The following is a 17,351-nucleotide window of genomic DNA, read 5'->3' as shown; positions in this document are numbered from 1 at the left end:
TAAAGTAGGGCAACTTTCATAAATAGCAAATAAAAAATTCATATATGCTATAACAAAGTTTGCATAATTGCACTCCATAACAAACAAATAAACTGTATAATTCACTATACATATACAGTTGATGCAAATTGTATTATACGAAGTGTATAAAACAAGAAAGAGAAAGACATTTGGGCATTAAAACGAATTGTATTATTATAAGTGTATAGAACGATTATATACAATTTGAATTTGTATAAAATGAGAAAGAGTAAAAGACAAAAGAGACTTGACAAGGAATATACAATTGAATCGAATTGTATGAAACGAGAAAGAGAGAAACTAGATACAATTTGAAAATTGTATAAAACAAGAAAGAGAGAAAGACAAAAGAAATTGGGCACGAGAGTATTTGTATTGTATAATCATAAGTGTATAGGACGAAAATATATGTACTTGCATGTGTATATACAATTTTCTCACGCTTTATACAAACAGAAACGCAATTTATACATTTCGCTTCTATTTGTATAAGTGGGAAAGGCGAGGGTGCGAGCGAGATTTGGGAGAGTGGCGAGCGAGATTTGGAAGAGGGGAGAGAGGGGAACAAAAATATATGTATTTATACAATTTTTCTCTGCTTTATACAATTAGAAACAATTTTTATACACTTGTATTTGTATAAAAAGTGAGGAAATAAGCGAGAGATTGGAGGAGAGTGGCGAGCGAGATATTTAGGAGAGAGGCGCCTGACAATTTTTTGCAAACGTTTGCTTGCTATGGAGTACAATTAAGTCAAACCTTACCTACTCCATTTATTTTAGATTATTAGTTTGCTATTATATATAATTTTTCCATTAAAATAACTGACATTTTTTTTAATTGGGCTTTTTAAAATTTAAAATTCAAAATGAATTGGTTAGTAGTTAATCGGATCCTATTTTTTAGCAATGTGTGAAAGTGGATAGAATTTGTATTTTTTTATTTTTTTTAATTGTTTTGACAATCAGTTTTAAAATTTTAATTAATGACTAAGCTATTTGTATTTTGTTGAAAAGACTCTCCTCGAAGAAGAAGAAATGAAATGAAGATGTGGAAGAGAGAATCTCAATGAATATTGAGTGAAAGAAAATTGTTATTCATTCACACCCCACAATACATTTGATACCTCCTATATATACAATTAATTGACTTAATAAAGGAATCTAACTAACTAACTAATCTTGACTAACTAATCTTGTTAATTAACAAACTAACTAATCCTAAAGTTAGTTATAACCGTACTGTACACTTCCAGGTTCTCAACATTCCCCCTCAAGTTGAGGTTTGAAAACATCTATCAACCTCAACTTGTTTAATAAGTTGTGATGTTGTTGTCCTCCAAGAGATTTAGTCAGAATATCAGCTTCTTGATCAGTACCTGATATATGCATTGCCTTGATTAACCCCTTTTGTATTTTTTCTCTTACAAAGTGACAATCTATCTCAATATGTTTGGTCCTTTCATGAAAAATGGGATTACCAGCACTCTGTATAGCAACCTTATTATCACAAAACAAGTTTACTGGTAGTTTTGCTTCCATATTCATCTCTTTCAACAGTCCTACAAGCCAGATAATTTCTGAAACTGTAGAAGCCATGCTTCTATATTCAGCCTCTGCTGTACTTCTTGATACAGTTTCCTGTTTCTTTGACTTCCAAGATACCAAAGATTTTCCCAACTTTACACAATAACCAGTTACTGACTTCCTTGTTATTGCACAAGATGCCCAATCAGAATCACAAAAGGCATTTATTTTATCATTCTTGTCACTACTCAACAAAATTCCCAAACCAGGATTTCCTTTAAGGTATCTTACTACATGGAGTGCTCCTTCGAAATGGGACTGTTTTGGATCATGCATATACTGACTTAAAGTTTGAACTGCATAAGAAATATTTAGCCTAGTCATTGCCAGATACAGTAACCTTCCCACTAATCTCTGATAAGCACATTTATCTACCAGTTGTGGATCATCATTCTCTTGTTTTAAGTGTTTATCATATTTTGTCGTAGTGTACTTCATATGTTGTTCCAAAGGTGTTATTGCAGGCTTGAGCCCTGCTAGTCCCCATTCTAAAATCAATTCCAAAGTGTACTTTCTCTGTGTCATGAGTATTCCCTTGTCTGACCTCAGAAACTCTATGCCCAAGAAGTATTTCAACTCTCCCAAATCTTTTATCTTGAAATTTTGTTGTAAGGTGTTTTGTGACTCTTTGATGAGCACTATGTCATTACCAGTAATCAATAAATCATCTACATATATGAGTATCATGACAATTATTTGATCAACCTTCTTAGTGAATAAGGAATAATCATGTTTACTTTGCTGAAAATCAGAATTGATCAATGCATTAGTAAGCTTTATGTTCTATTGCCTAGAAGCTTGTTTAAGACCATATAATAATTTTTTTAACCTGCATACCTTTGATGTCTCCCTCTTACTGCCAAAACCTTGAGGCAGTACCATGTACAACTCTTCATGAAGGTCACCCTGAAGAAAAGCATTAAACACATCCATTTGAAACATAGGCCAATCATTCATAGCAGGTAGAGAAAGAGCATACCCAACAGTGACCATCTTGGCAACAGGGGAAAAAGTGTCATGAAAATCAACCCCCTCTTGTTGAGTATAACCTTTTGCCACTAAACGAGCTTTGAACCTTTCAATTGAACCATCAACATTATACTTGATCTTATATACCCATTTACACCCAATGGAAAGCTTTCCAGCTGGTAAATCAACCACCTCTCAGGTTTTGTTTTCAACTAAGGCATCAATTTCAGTTTGCATAGCTGTGATCCATCTATCATCTAATATTGCTTCAGAATAAGTTTGAGGTTCAATGACAGAAGAAAATTTGGATAAGAAGGCTTGATATTTAGAACTAAGATGAGAGTAATGAACAACACTATTAATAAAATGAGAAGAAGAAGAAGGCCTAGAATGAGTTGGAGGATGCACATAATCAGATAACCAAATTGGAGGTCTGGTAACTCTAGATAATCTTTTAGGAGATGCTGTGGTTGATGTAGGAGATATGATAGGAGGATGTGTAACTGAAGGTATGGAAACAGGAGAAGGAGAAACAGAAATAGTAGAAGAATTCTCAGGTAAAAAGTTTGAAGAATCAGAATCAAAAAGATAAGGAGGGAACTGATTTGTAGATTGAATAATAAGTGAAATGATAGATGATTGTTGGAAAGGAAAAATATGTTCTCTAAAATGAACTTCTCTACTAACAAAAAATAGATGTGATTGAAGATTGTATAATCTGTATCCCTTTTGTGTGGAGGAGTATCCCATAAAGATAGCAGGGATTGCTCTAGGGGTAAATTTGTTGTATGGATTTGGTTCAGTAGCATAACAAAGACAACCTAATGTCCTCATATGTGCTAAACTAGGAGTTGTTTTATGTAGTTTTTCATAGGGTGAAATACCATGCAGTACTGTAAAAGGAAGTCAATTGATAATATAAGTAGCTGTAAGTATACAATCACCCCAAAATTTAAGGGGGATGTGACCTTGAAATCTAATGCCCTAGCAACCTCAAGAAGATGTCTATGTTTTCGCTCAGTTACCCCATTTTGTTGTGGAGTATATACACAAGTTCTTTGGTGAACAATACCAAGAAAGTTGAACAAAGCAGTGCATTGAGTGTTAATGAATTCTAAACCATTATCAGATCGAATGATCTTAATGGTAATATCAAATTGGTTCTTAACAAGGAGAATAAAGTTTTTCAAATGAAGTAAGCAATCACTTTTGAATTTCAATAAAAACACCCAAGTCATTCGACAGAAATCATCCACAAGAGTAAGAAAGTATTTATTGCCATTATAAGTCTCTTGTTTAAAAGGACCCCATACATCCATATGCACCAATTGAAAAACATGAGCAAGACATCAATATGAGTAGGAAAAGGTTTTCTAGTTTGCCTGGCTAAAGGGCAAATATGACAATTACAAATTTGAGATATATCCAATGTAGTTTGAATAATATTTATCTGATTGAGGATAGGAATAGGTTCATGCCCAAGTCTTTGATGCCAAATGGAGCTTTTAACATTTGCAGACTATGTTGAAAAACAAGTATGTGAAGTGGCAGGTGTTGGTGATTTTGTGGATAGAATGTAGAGAACATCCTTGACCTTACCAATCCCCTTCACCTTGCCAGTGTAAAGATCCTGGAAAAGGAAAAAATCAGGATAGAATGTTGCAAAACATTGCAAATCTTTAGTAAGTTTGGACACTGAAAGTAGGTTGTATTTAAACATTGGTATATGAAGGACATCTTGAAGAGTTTGATCTTTGTCTAGAGTACATATGCCTTTATGATAGATTTGAGTTATGTTTCCATTTGGAAGAAATACTTGGTTATGTTCAGAAAGAGGAAGAGCTTGACTAGATGACATTAGATCCAGATTAGAAACCATATGGTTTGATGCCCCTGTATCAACAATCCAGAAGTTAGTCTTAATACCGGCTAAAAAACAGTTAATTGTACCTGACATATTTGCTACATTCTCAGGAGTTTCCTGCTTGTCAATGAGATTAAGTAGTTTCTGAAATTGTTCAGCTGTAAATCCTTGATCCTTATGATTCATAATTCTCCCAGTTTGTGACTGGTCAAAATCAGAAGAAACCATGTTTGACTTATGTGTTCCATAACCCTCAGATCTATAGCCATTCTGCCCTTAACTATATCCTGAACCATTATAATTTCCTCCTCTAAAACCATTCTGATCTCTTTCTCTATTTCTGGTAAATTTGAAATTTGGAGGATATCCAATCAATTTGTAACACTTCTCTCTTATATGGCCCTTCAAATGACAGAAATCACAGTGGAGATGAGCATTTCTCCTTGGTCTCATGTTAATGTTGTTTCTATAGCCTTCATTCATATTTGTTGATCCTAATGATTCATCAATTTCATATCGAGAAGCCATGATTCCTTTCCCTTTCTTATTTGAATCATGTCGCATTATAGCAGTTTCTGCAATAGCAGAAGATTCACCATCTTCATAATGTGTACTGGTAACTTTTGCAGTTATATTAAGATGATCTCTTTGACTCTCTTCATGGATAATCAATGAATAGGCTTGGTTTACTGATGGAATAGACGGCATCATTAAAATTTGGCTCCTTGACTGACTGTAATTCTCATTTAAACCTCCGAAAAATTGCATTAGCTTTTGCTGTTCCAGATTTTGAATATATTTACGAGATTTATCGCATGAACAAGAAGGAGGAGGAACTAAAGACTCATATTCCTCCCAAAGTGCACTCAATCTCGAAAAGTACACTGAAATTGTAGAAGAACCTTGAACTAATGTTGATATACCTCTGGAAATATGATAGATTTTAGTAGCATTTACCTTATAAATCGATCCTTAAGATCTACCCAGACTTTGTGCGCATTAGATGAATACACAATGCCATTAACCAGATCCTTTGAAACTGAACTCATTATCCATGAGAGTACAACTGCATTTGCCCTCTCCCATTGATGAGCCATCTGTGCTGCATACATGTCCTTCCTGCAGGTGCCATCTACGAAACCAATTTTGTTCTTTCCCAACAAAGCAATTCGCATCGATTTACTCCAGAGAGTATAATTCTCCATCCCAGTAAGAATACAATGAGCTAGATTTACTCCTGGAATATCTGAATTCTGCAAAAATAAAGGATCAAAAGAATCAAAAGTTGATCTCGGAATTTGAACATTTTCTGATCCAGTTGCACCAGTTGATGATTCACGTCTAGTCTCCATTAACGATGAACTCACAGAATTGAGAAATTACATATGAGGAGAATTTAACAATCTAGGAAACTATAACTGCCATTAATGGCTCTGATACAATTAATTGACTTAATAAAGGAATCTAACTAACTAACTAACTAATCTTGACTAACTAATCTTGTTAATTAACAAACTAACTAATCCTAAAGTTAGTTATAACCGTACTGTACACTTCCATGTTCTCAACATATTTTTTTTAACTACGATAATTTAAGAAAATAAAAACAAATAATAAATAATACTTGGATACTTTGACAATTTTTTTAGAAGTGATGTCGATTATTTAGTTTGATGCTTTTTTTTCTTTTCTAAGATGAAGATTAATTTATTTTCAAAACAACAATTTTTCTAACAGTAAATTTTGGTATTATTTTACTATTATTGTTATAGAAAACAATTATTTGTAATTGAAAAGAAAATTACTTTTGAAAAATTTATAGATTGTTTAAACATTTTTAAATTTAAATGGAAAATAACTAACATAAAATTAAAATTCACTAATTTTATGGTGATAAAACATGTTATTTAAAATTTATAGATTGTTTAAACATTTTTAAATTTAAATGGAAAATAACTTACGTAAAATTAAAATTCACAAATTCTATGGTGATAAAACGTGTTATTTATTTATTATATAAAGATAAATTATTCAAACTAATTACAATTTAAATTAATTTAAAAGACTATTTTTGTATTGCTGACACACACATTAAGTGTTCCTACTTTTTTTCCCTCTCCTTTTATATATAATAGATATAGATTAAATCATCTTTTCTTTAATTATTTAGAAAATATATCCTTTTTGGTGCTCATATTTAAAAAGATTCAGATTAATAATATTCAATTATTGATTTTCAAGAAAATTAAAATTTTGAGAATATCTCTGATGCTTACTTCTTCTTTTTTACACTTTTTAAAAATATTAAATTGCAATTTTTTTATGTTGGAATTTGACTTTATTTTTGAAAATATACTTGAAACCAAACGAACCCAAATATAGTCAAACTTTTTTTTTCTAACACCAAAACAAGTCAAACCAAGTCACTAGTCAATTTTTTTTATATTTAACTCGATTCGCGGTTTGGTTCAATTCTCGATTCGATTTTGTACACCCCTAGGTGGGATTATGAAATACTATTAGTTTGTAGAGGTATTATTTAATTGATAAATTAATAGTTATTAATTTAAAGAGTGTTTCGAGAGTCAATGAAGATTTATTTTAATTACATCAAAATCATCATACCTTACTATTTTATCAATCATATTTATTGAATTTACAATTAAAAAATTAAATTTATTATGCATAAAGTACAATAAATACATCAAAGCCATTACATCTTATTTATCATATATATTGAATTCATATAAAAGATAAACTCAAAATCATTACATCTTATTTAATCATAAATTATATTTATTGAATTCATTAAAAAAAAAACTCAGTATACATAAAGTAAGTACTTACTTTAATGTTAAATTAAAAATAATTCTATGGTCAAGATTACTTTAATTACTACATTCTCTCTATTCAAACAAATCAAGTGAATAATTGGCTTCATATTAGTATTAAATTCAAAATAAATGAATAGTTAACATTACTTTAATTACTGCATTTTTCTTTAGTCAATCAAACCAAGTGAATATATGGCTTCATATTAATATTAAATTTAAAGTAATTGAATAGTCAAGAGTTCTTTAATTACTACATTCTCTCTAGTAAAATAAATCTTCTTTAGTCAATCAAACCAAGTGAATATATGGCTTCATGTTAATGTTAAATTCAAAATAATTGAATAGTCAAGATTACTTTAATTACTATACTTTCTCTAGTCAAACAAACCAAGTGAATATATTGCTTCATATTAATGTTAATAAATTCGAAATAATTGAATAATCAACTTTACTTTAATTACTACATTCTTTCTATTCAAACAGATACATGAATTCATATTAATGTTAAATTTAAAGTAATTGAATAGTCAAGAGTACTTTAATTACTACATCCTCTCTAGTAAAATAAATCAAGTAAATATAGAGCTTTATATTAGTGTTAAATAAAAAATAAAATTGAAAAGTCAAGATTACTTTAATTACTCCATTCCATCTAGTCAAACAAATCAAGTAAATATATGACTTCATATTAATGTTAAATTCAAAAATACTTGAATACTCAACTCTATAAATAGAGTTTCTACAATAGTTACTATCACCAAGAATTGAAAAAAGAAAATGGCAAAAATTCTTCTAACTTTGTTTGCTCTTACTTTAATTTTAGGCCAAACAAATGGAGCTATTAGTTGTGAAAATGATATTTTTCACTTAGTAAGACCTTGTGGAGCTTTTGTACTAAGTGGAGATGCAAAACCTTTTGATGAATGTTGTGTTGGATTGCAAAGTGTGGCTAAAATGGCTGCTGCCTCACAATCAGACCGCAAAGATATTTGTGAATGCATCAAATATTTTGAGGCATTTGGCTTTGTGAAATATGAAAAAGCTAAACAACTTCCTGATCTATGTCACTTCACTAACTTTATGCCAATTGAACCTAATCCTGATTGCTCCTAGTAGAAACAAAACCATACAAAGGTGGATGAACAATGAGTGGTGGATGATGCTTTGCTTTCTAATAAAAATAATGTTGTAATTTTTGCTTTAATTAAACTAGTCTTTGTGTATATGCTTTGTGGCATGACCATCAATGTTATAGAGAGAAAATGAACTTAATTACAAACTTCATTAGCAAAATTCTTATAGATTAAAATATTTGAATCAAATACTATTGGTTATAATTCTAGTACACAATTAAATTTTCACAGAAATTGAGACAAATAATTAGTCCAACATTAAAACAACTAATAATGTTGTAAATAAAGTTCGACACCTACTTGATAAGAATTATATGACACTCGATAGAGTAATGTAAAAACTCAATTAGTGATATTACCAGTTGCGAATCCATGATTTTTGCTCAGCGGATTCAAAATATAAAGAAGAAGTTCATGTAGTAATGCAAGTGTGCCGTGAGTGTATATAATACCCCCTCGCATGCTCTTTGTACAAGAAAATTTCATAGGTTAATAAAAGTAAAGACTAAACTAATCAAAGATATCGAGGACAAAGATACATTGATAAGAATTTTAGCGGATCGACTGTATTACATAAATTAATTCATAAAACCCGTGAAAGTTAAATGATGAAAAAGGAAGCGAGACGGGGAAGAAAGATATTTACCTTATCATGCTAACTTTAACTTACTCTATCATACCATATTAAACATTTATTTCTACTTTTATCATATTCCATCGAGCAATCTTAAAATTTCTTGTGGTATTTTATACTTTTTTTTTTGTAATGTTTTATTTTAGTTTTCACTTTTTTAAAATTTTTAAGTTAGTATCCATTCGATCACATATTACTATAAAAATCATCAAGATTATCTAAAAGTGTGTAAGAATAGAGTTACTAATATTATAATGCATATTTTGTAACAACCTGATTCTGTCGTTGTAGAAAAGTAAATGAAGAAAGAATTGGGGCCAGAAAATTTATTGGCAGTGACTTGAAATTTCCTAACCTAGTCCAAATTTCGATGAATCAGAGGCATTATGGTGTAGGAAAATATAGTAATGAATGATAGATCTAATTGTTAATTTTATTACATGAGTGTATAGCTAAGACGATAAGGAACCCGTACCACTTACGGAATCAAATTCGGACGAGTAGAGCTCCCAAAAATGATATTTTCGTGAACTGTACATTCTGTCTCCGTCGAGGCCGCTGGAGCGAGATTCTGGCCGCTGGAGTGGCACCACCGAAGCCGGATAGGTCCACTTTAGCGGTCCAGACGCGACTTAAAGTCTCTAATAAACCCTTAAACGAACATATTTGGTATTTTTTTACTTTTAGATATAAGGAGGCGACCCCTGATGAGTTCTTGATAATGTTTCACTATTCTTGAGGTTAAAGGTAAGGTTTTAACACCCGAATCCATTTTTCGATTTGTGAAAACCTATTCTCCTGGTTTATTATCGATGAGAAAGGGATTTGATTTAAGAATTATGGTGGAAAAAACCTTAATTTGGGAATTAGGATCTTGGGTTAGTCTAGGGTTATTAGGTTTGTTATAATCCAAATAATTAGACCTTTGAATATTGATCCTTGCGTATATTAATTGTTGTAGACCTAGAACAAGCGGGAAGAATTCGAAAAGGAAAGATTCAAAAGACTTAGGGGATTCAAGCATGGATTCGAGGTAGGTGATGATTGCAATTTTATATTGGTGTGATATATGTTTGTTATTGTTTCATTATAATGCATGTATGTATGCGAATGTTGCATTATTAATCACACGCTATGTAAATGAGTATGAATGGATAATTGTAAGTCATGAATCAACTCCTATTGTATGATTTTGATGAATGTACTTGTATATATGATTGTGGTGTGTTGATGGGATCGGATTGCCACGTTCCAGCAAGCTAACTTGGATAGGATCGCAACGTTCTTTCATAAATATTGGATTGGGTTTCCACGTTTGGTAACAACTATGGGATCGAATTGCCATGTTCCGGCAAGCTAACTTGGATCAGGTACCACGCTGGTGCATTAACAGTTTGAGTTTAGGTTCTATGAGAGGACCATTGCATTGGGTTTCATGAGAGGACCAACTACTTGTGATAATTATATTTATTATTTATGAATTATTAACACATGACTTCTCAAAGAGTTCTACTTAGTATGAATGATGGAGTGAGACTCCATTTATGCATTGCACAAGTGGACTTTAAGAATGATTGCGGTATGGTTCTCTTATGCTATGAAGATTGTGTTAATCAATGTTGTTGATATTCGGTATGTTACATGATTATATTGTTCCTTTGCCTAATGTATGTTGCACTTAGTGGGATAGTCGTCTAATCCTATCAGTAGACGGTGGTTGTGTACTTATACTGCACTGGCTCTTATTTTTGTTGAGTACAATGCATCTTCCGACGGCTATTGACAGACCTAATTTAGAAGATCACTGACTATTTCGAATTCAAGGTTGAACTAATTCTTCGGTGTTGCGTTGTGTTCTCTTTATTTAAGTCCATTCTCTTCGGGCTCAGACTATTGTTAAAGTGTTGCTAGTTTTGAGGTTGTACCCCTTGTTCTTAGGCTTGTCGTTGGTAGAATTTTGGTGCAATGACTTTCAGGTTCTACGATTTGTATTTTCGCATTTGTGTTAGTTCATTTGTTTAGTTCCTTAATTAATAATTTAGTTATTTAAGACAGCTTTTGTATCTTTAAATGTCTAGTTTTTCGTTAAGTTGCTTGCTTGAGTTGTAGTAATGTTTCTCCCACCGGAGGGTTAGAGTGGGCGCCAATCACGATGGTTTGGGTCGTGACATATTCAGAAGATAAATAAATCATATTGTCAATTATTTTAGTTAATATAGTTCAATTTACTAGGTTAGTCATAATTTGTAAAAGAGACAAATAACGAATAAATCAAATAAGTTTAGTTTACATCCCTCTAAAATAGAATAAAAATATAAAATAAATTGGAAAAATGCATAAGTAACCCCCCTTCCCCCACCTATGCTAGAAATTACAAAGACACACTTATACTATATTAAGCTCCTATTAACCCCCCTCCCTCCCTCTCCCCCAAACTTATTTTATAAATATTTTTACCCCTTTTCAATATTATCAACCAGATAGCTTGAAAAAAATTATCAATACACGTTAGGCACAGAAGATAGTGTCATCTAGACCGAAAAAAATATTTTTAAAATACGTTCAGGGATAATAGAATCTTAGTATAATATAAGTGTGTCCCTGCGATTTCGGGCATAAGTTAGGGGGGTACGTCATTTTTCCAAATAAATTTCATGAATTCTATAAACTAATATTTTTAAAAGGAAATTGACGATGTTAAGTTTCTTCGTTTAATTAGATCTAATACATACATACATACATACATACATACATATATATATATATATATATATATATATATATATATATATATATCAAGTTAAATATAATTCATCATATTTAAAAGATTTTCTCAAGTTAGTATATGAAAAAGAGTTACCTAACAATAGATATAAAAAAGAAAAGAAAAAAGAATGTGCCTAATGAATTTAAACAAAAACAAGTTAAAAAGAAAAAATGGAATAAAAAGAAAAAATAATGAAAAGAAAAAAAAATGGTTTAAGCCCAGAATCTCCATTTTCCAGAACATCAAAAAAGAGGGAAAAAGTGTTGCCCTTGAGATTTAAACTCGCGACCTAGGGTCATATCTTGAACCATTTAACCATTGAGTCAAGCCTCTACTTTGTTTTAGGGGTTCACTTTAATATATGTACCATTAAAATTAGAATTTGACATTATATATGTAGTGTAATTTTTTGACGAGGGGGTTCGGGTGAATTCCTAGGATCCATCCCTGGATATTACAAATTAAATTTGTGAACATATGGTTGTAATATCGTTCAAGAATTTCCTTTTACACCGGGGTGACAAAATTAAACTCAATTCATCTAACTCGCTTAAGTTTGGGCGGGTTGTTGACCCGCTCATTCATTACATCAACCCATTTAACCTATCAAAAATTGGATTGATATGTAACCCACCTTGGCTGATGAGAAATTTATAAAAAAAATTGACTTTTTTTTCAATTTCATATGTAAAATATAGTCATAATGAAAAAGAAATAATTTTATTAGGTACTAAAATAGTTTACAAGAAAAAATATAATAACTAACCTTAGTAAAAATGAATTGCATTGGTTTGACCCGTTATATAACTCATTATTCAATCTATTTTGACCCAATCAACCTTAGGTTAGGTTAGATCGTGACCCGATTGTCGTCTAAACTCATTATGACCCTCCCAAATTTGACATAACCCGCTCAATTATCACTCATACAGCTCTATAGCAACATAAATATTTATATTTTTATTGGAAAATAATTAAGTCTTGATAGGAAGGTAGAATAATTATGTCTGGTTCGCATGTGGGTTTCGATCGAATTCCATAGATTTTGTTCAATATATTTGTCTTATGAATAAATTAAATATAGGGACAATGAATAAGTACCCGCTTAGCTTATGATCAAAATTCCAGAAACACAACTAAACTTAACTAAGATCCTATTACCCTCCTGAACTCATTTTATTCATATTTGTATGCACCTTTCGTGCTGATGTGACACCTTCAACCATTCAAGTTGGTTGTGTTTGAACACACTCGCTAGCCATGTGTGTAAATAATTTTTTAATTATAAATTATTTTTTTAAAAAAATTATAAAATTAAAAATTATAGCTTAATTTTTTGAAAAAAATATTTCATAATTTTTATTTTTTTAAAAAAATATTCTTATTTTTTTAATCTTGTATTTAAATTAAGTTAATACAATTTTTTTTCTCACATTCATTTTTTCTCTCTTTTATTTTTCTATTGAGTTTATCTTCTTTGTCTTTCGTTTTGATTTGATTTCAAATGTCTTGTACTTAAAATAAGTTATTTTTGAACGGATATCAAAATAAGTGAAGAATATCAAATAAAATATAAAAGTATTGAAACATTAAAATTAAAGGGAAACTTTTAAATTGTTTTTTTAAATACACAGAATTTATTATAAATAACTAAAAGTGAAAAGATAATAAATTAATAGAAAAAAATTAAAGCGAAAAGAAATTAAAATAAATATTTTACAAAGAAAGAAACAAAAATAATTTTATATATATATATATATATATATATATATATAGTTTTATCATCAATATTTATGTGTACTAACTAATTATAAAGTTACCAATTAAAAAATGACATGTGTCCAATTTGTGCACTCGTCACTTGCCTTCAAGAGTGCGCACACTTTCTATGGCATGTTAGCGTTTACAGTGTATTTATTTCATTTTGAATTAATTTAGGGGGTATTAAAACTATATTTAAGTTTAGATGTGTCTATGAATCTTGATCATAATCTAAGAATACTTATGTATTTTCCCTTAAATATATATAAATATCAAATTTAAAATCTTATTATTATTACTTAAAATAATTATTATAAAATTGAAAACTCATAAAATATCAAATTTAAAATCTTATTATTATTACTTTAAATAATTATTATAAAATTGAAAACTCGCAAAATATCAAATTTAAAATCTTATTATTATTACTTTAAATAATTATTATAAAATTGAAAACTCATAAAATATCAAATTTAAAATCTTATTATTATTACTTTAAATAATTATTATAAAATTGAAAACTCATAAAATATCAAATTTAAAATCTTATTATTATTACTATAAATAACTATTATAAAATTGAAAACTCATAAAGTTGAAATTCTAAGGGTAAGCACTAAGATTCACCACTACTTTCAATACTCCCCTCAAGCTTAAAATGACGATGTTCATTATATATAACTGATTTAAAGTGTCCTTGGATAATAGGAAAAGGACAAAATTTTGGGTCATGGTCAAATTTGAGCATTTTCCAAATTTAGGGAAAATGCTTTTTCGTTTGATATGAGGAAATATTTTCGGAACTCTCTCATATTTAATTGACAAAGCTTATATTTTTTAAAAAATAAGTTCCATAAATAATCACATTTTATATTAATTGTGTCATTTCCATCCCCTCGAATACACCTCATTCTTCACTCTACGATCGTAGCCCCATTGTCATCACTCTAAACCCCACCCCCACCTCCCTGAACACCACCCATAGTGTGGTAAAATAAAACATCAAGAGGTATTTTTTATTTCGTATATTTTTCTTGATAATCGGGATGTCCGGTAAGGCTGGTTATCGATCGTTTGGTTTCGATTTTAAAATTTATCGGTTTGACTTATTGGTTATCAGTTATGGGTTTATCGATTATCGATTGTTATTGATTGGTTATCAATTTAATCGCTGAGAATTGACACAAAAAATTATTGAAAATAACTTAGAAACACGGTAACAAATTAAATTATCCATGCATATGAGTTCACAAATTGGAACTTGCTCAAAAGCAAACACTTTTACATTAGAATAACCAAGAGTTTGAAAAAACCATAAATAAAAGTAAGAAACTAAACTCTAAGTTAAGAATTTGTATACAAAATGGTATATATATAATTATTTAATTGACTACCGAGTTATAGGTTAATTTATAAAGAAAAAATTTCAAACCGCTCAGAACCAACAACCTGATAACAAAAACAAATCAAAATAGTAATCAAAACCTTTAAATCAATAATCCTTTACTGATATATCAATAACTTTTTTCAGTTTTGATTTCGTTTTGAACAATCCTAGTGTCCGAGCAAGTTTTCGTGCACCTCGACTAATTTCATGAGATATAGGTCACCTCCCACAAAAATAGGCACCTGGTAACTCTTTTCACTAAGGCTGGCAATGAGATAGGACAAGGTCAAACGGACCAGGTCAAACGGACCGGTTTTACCGATACCAGACTTTCTTACTGATATCGGGTCTTACCGAAATTAGATTTACCGAAAAACCCAACATGTTCCACCCAGTCCCTTAGTAACCAGATAGGAACCGGGTTGGACTGGATCGGAATCGGGTCTTATCGGTTCAACCAGTACCGATACTTTTTTAAATTTTTTTAAATTATTTTAATTATTATATAATATTATATATTTATATTATTAATTTAATAATATTATATTATTGAATAACTTTAATTGAAAACTTTAAACTTTAAAGTAAATTTTAAAGTTTAGAGTTTAAAGTTTATATAAGTTTGAAATTGCATTTAATGTTTAAATTTATATTGAATTTAAAGTTTAAAGTTTATATTGAATTTAAAGTTTGAAATTTTAAAGTTTAAAGTTAATATTGAATTTATAGTTTGAAATTGAATTTAAAGTTTAAAGTTTATATTGAATTTAAAGTTTAAAGTTTATATTGAATTTAAAGTTTGAAATTGAATTTAAAGTTTAAAGTTTATATTGAATTTTAAAGTTTGAAATTGAATTTAAAGTTTAAAGTTTATACTTAGTTTAAAGTTTGAAAATGAATTTAAAGTTTAAAGTTTATATTGTACAAAGTTTGAAATTGAATTTAAAGTTTAAACTTTAAAGTTTATATTGAATGTAAACTTGTAAAGTTTAAACTTTAAACCTTAAAATTCAATAATGTTTAAACTTTAAACTAATATTAAAATAATTAATAATTAAATTTTGTAAAATGACATGAATTAAATAGAAAAGACTATTTTAAAAGAAAATCAAAACGCCTAACGTATATTTATTCAAATAAAGAAATTGTACAATATAAATATTAGAAAGAGATAAAGAGTAAATAATCTAGGTATTGAATATTAATTATTGTACTAACAATTGCATTTTTTAAAAAATTCTTTTTGTAAATTTAGTATCATTTGAAAAGAAAGATTTTGTGGAACTTGCATTTGTCGATCTTCTTCCATTGCTTCCATGTCATCATCACTATTTTCACCAAATATTTCATCTATTTGGTCTTCTATTTGGCTATTTAATAGTGGTATTTCGGTGTTTCTTCTTTCGGCATTGACCCAATCTCGAAACAACACAGATATTTTCAAATTGTCCTTTGCTAATGGATATCAATTATCTCCAATCACGAATCTCGCCGCACTAAAGGCTTGCTCCGAAGCAATCGATGATGCTTGAATCGCTAGGACACCTCAAACAATCCTAGCAAGAGTCGAAAAATTGATTTTCACGATTCTTCCATCATACTAATATTGGAGGTTGAAGTGGTCCTTCTTCATGCCTAATCTTTTTTCGTGCCTGAGTGATATATAGATCAAATCATTATTAGTAGAAGATTCAAGCTCAAGATATTCATCCATCCAATCATCCGTATCATCACTTTTAGGCATAGAAGATGGAGGTTCAACTATTGAAATATTTACTTCCATAACTTTTTTTTGTGCATTATATAAATCTCTAACTTTTGTATATACACTACTTTTACATTCTTCAACACTAGCAGTTTCATCATCTTTAATTTCTAAATTTATACATAAATCTTTTCAACTATTCTTTCAACACCTCTTAATTTATAATTTGGGTTGAAAGTATTAGTAGTCAAATAGATTTGAGGAATAGGGAAAAAATATTTTTTGAATTTTTCAATCATAAAAGCAAGTGAATCTTTAAATTGATTTTTTCCTTTATATTTTGCAAATTCAGATTAAATAGCACAAATATTTACTAAAATAAGAAGAAATAGTAGGATAATATTGACCAGAGCATGCATTTGTTGCTTTATAAAAGCACTTAAAAATTCAACAAGTTCTTTTGTATTTTGTCAATCTTCAAAGTTAATACTTAAATTCGGGTCCGCATTATGAGTATTAAAAATTAATTGTATCGGTTCTTGATAAATAAAAGCAACTTGAAGCATTTCAAATTAAGAATTTCATCTAGTGCATACTTATTTTGGAACTTTTCTATATGCAAGTCCACATTCATTACAAAGATTTTAAATTCTGTAATTCTAGGTTTTACTTTAGCTTTAAAAATCCAAT

The 17,351-nt window shown here is 29.6% G+C and overlaps 2 protein-coding genes across 2 annotated transcripts; one reads left to right on the top strand and one right to left on the bottom strand.

Moving 5' to 3' along the window:
* Positions 1–4,716: 4,716 nt before the first annotated feature.
* On the bottom strand, positions 4,717–5,792 carry LOC138339139 (uncharacterized). The gene is made up of 2 exons (XM_069290461.1): positions 5,452–5,792; positions 4,717–5,365 (listed from the first exon to the last, which is right to left on the bottom strand). The coding sequence occupies exons 1-2, from the start codon at positions 5,790–5,792 to the stop codon at positions 4,717–4,719; spliced, it is 990 nt and encodes a 329-aa protein (XP_069146562.1).
* A 2,259-nt stretch (positions 5,793–8,051) lies between these two features.
* On the top strand, positions 8,052–8,387 carry LOC101245209 (non-specific lipid-transfer protein-like). The gene has a single exon (XM_004248387.1). The coding sequence runs from the start codon at positions 8,052–8,054 to the stop codon at positions 8,385–8,387; it is 336 nt and encodes a 111-aa protein (XP_004248435.1).
* The last annotated feature ends 8,964 nt before the right edge of the window (positions 8,388–17,351 follow it).

This window comes from Solanum lycopersicum, chromosome 10, assembly GCF_036512215.1.
Source record: "Solanum lycopersicum chromosome 10, SLM_r2.1".
NCBI classification, from domain to species: Eukaryota; Viridiplantae; Streptophyta; class Magnoliopsida; order Solanales; family Solanaceae; genus Solanum; species Solanum lycopersicum.
This window is presented reverse-complemented; position numbering and strand designations above follow the sequence as displayed.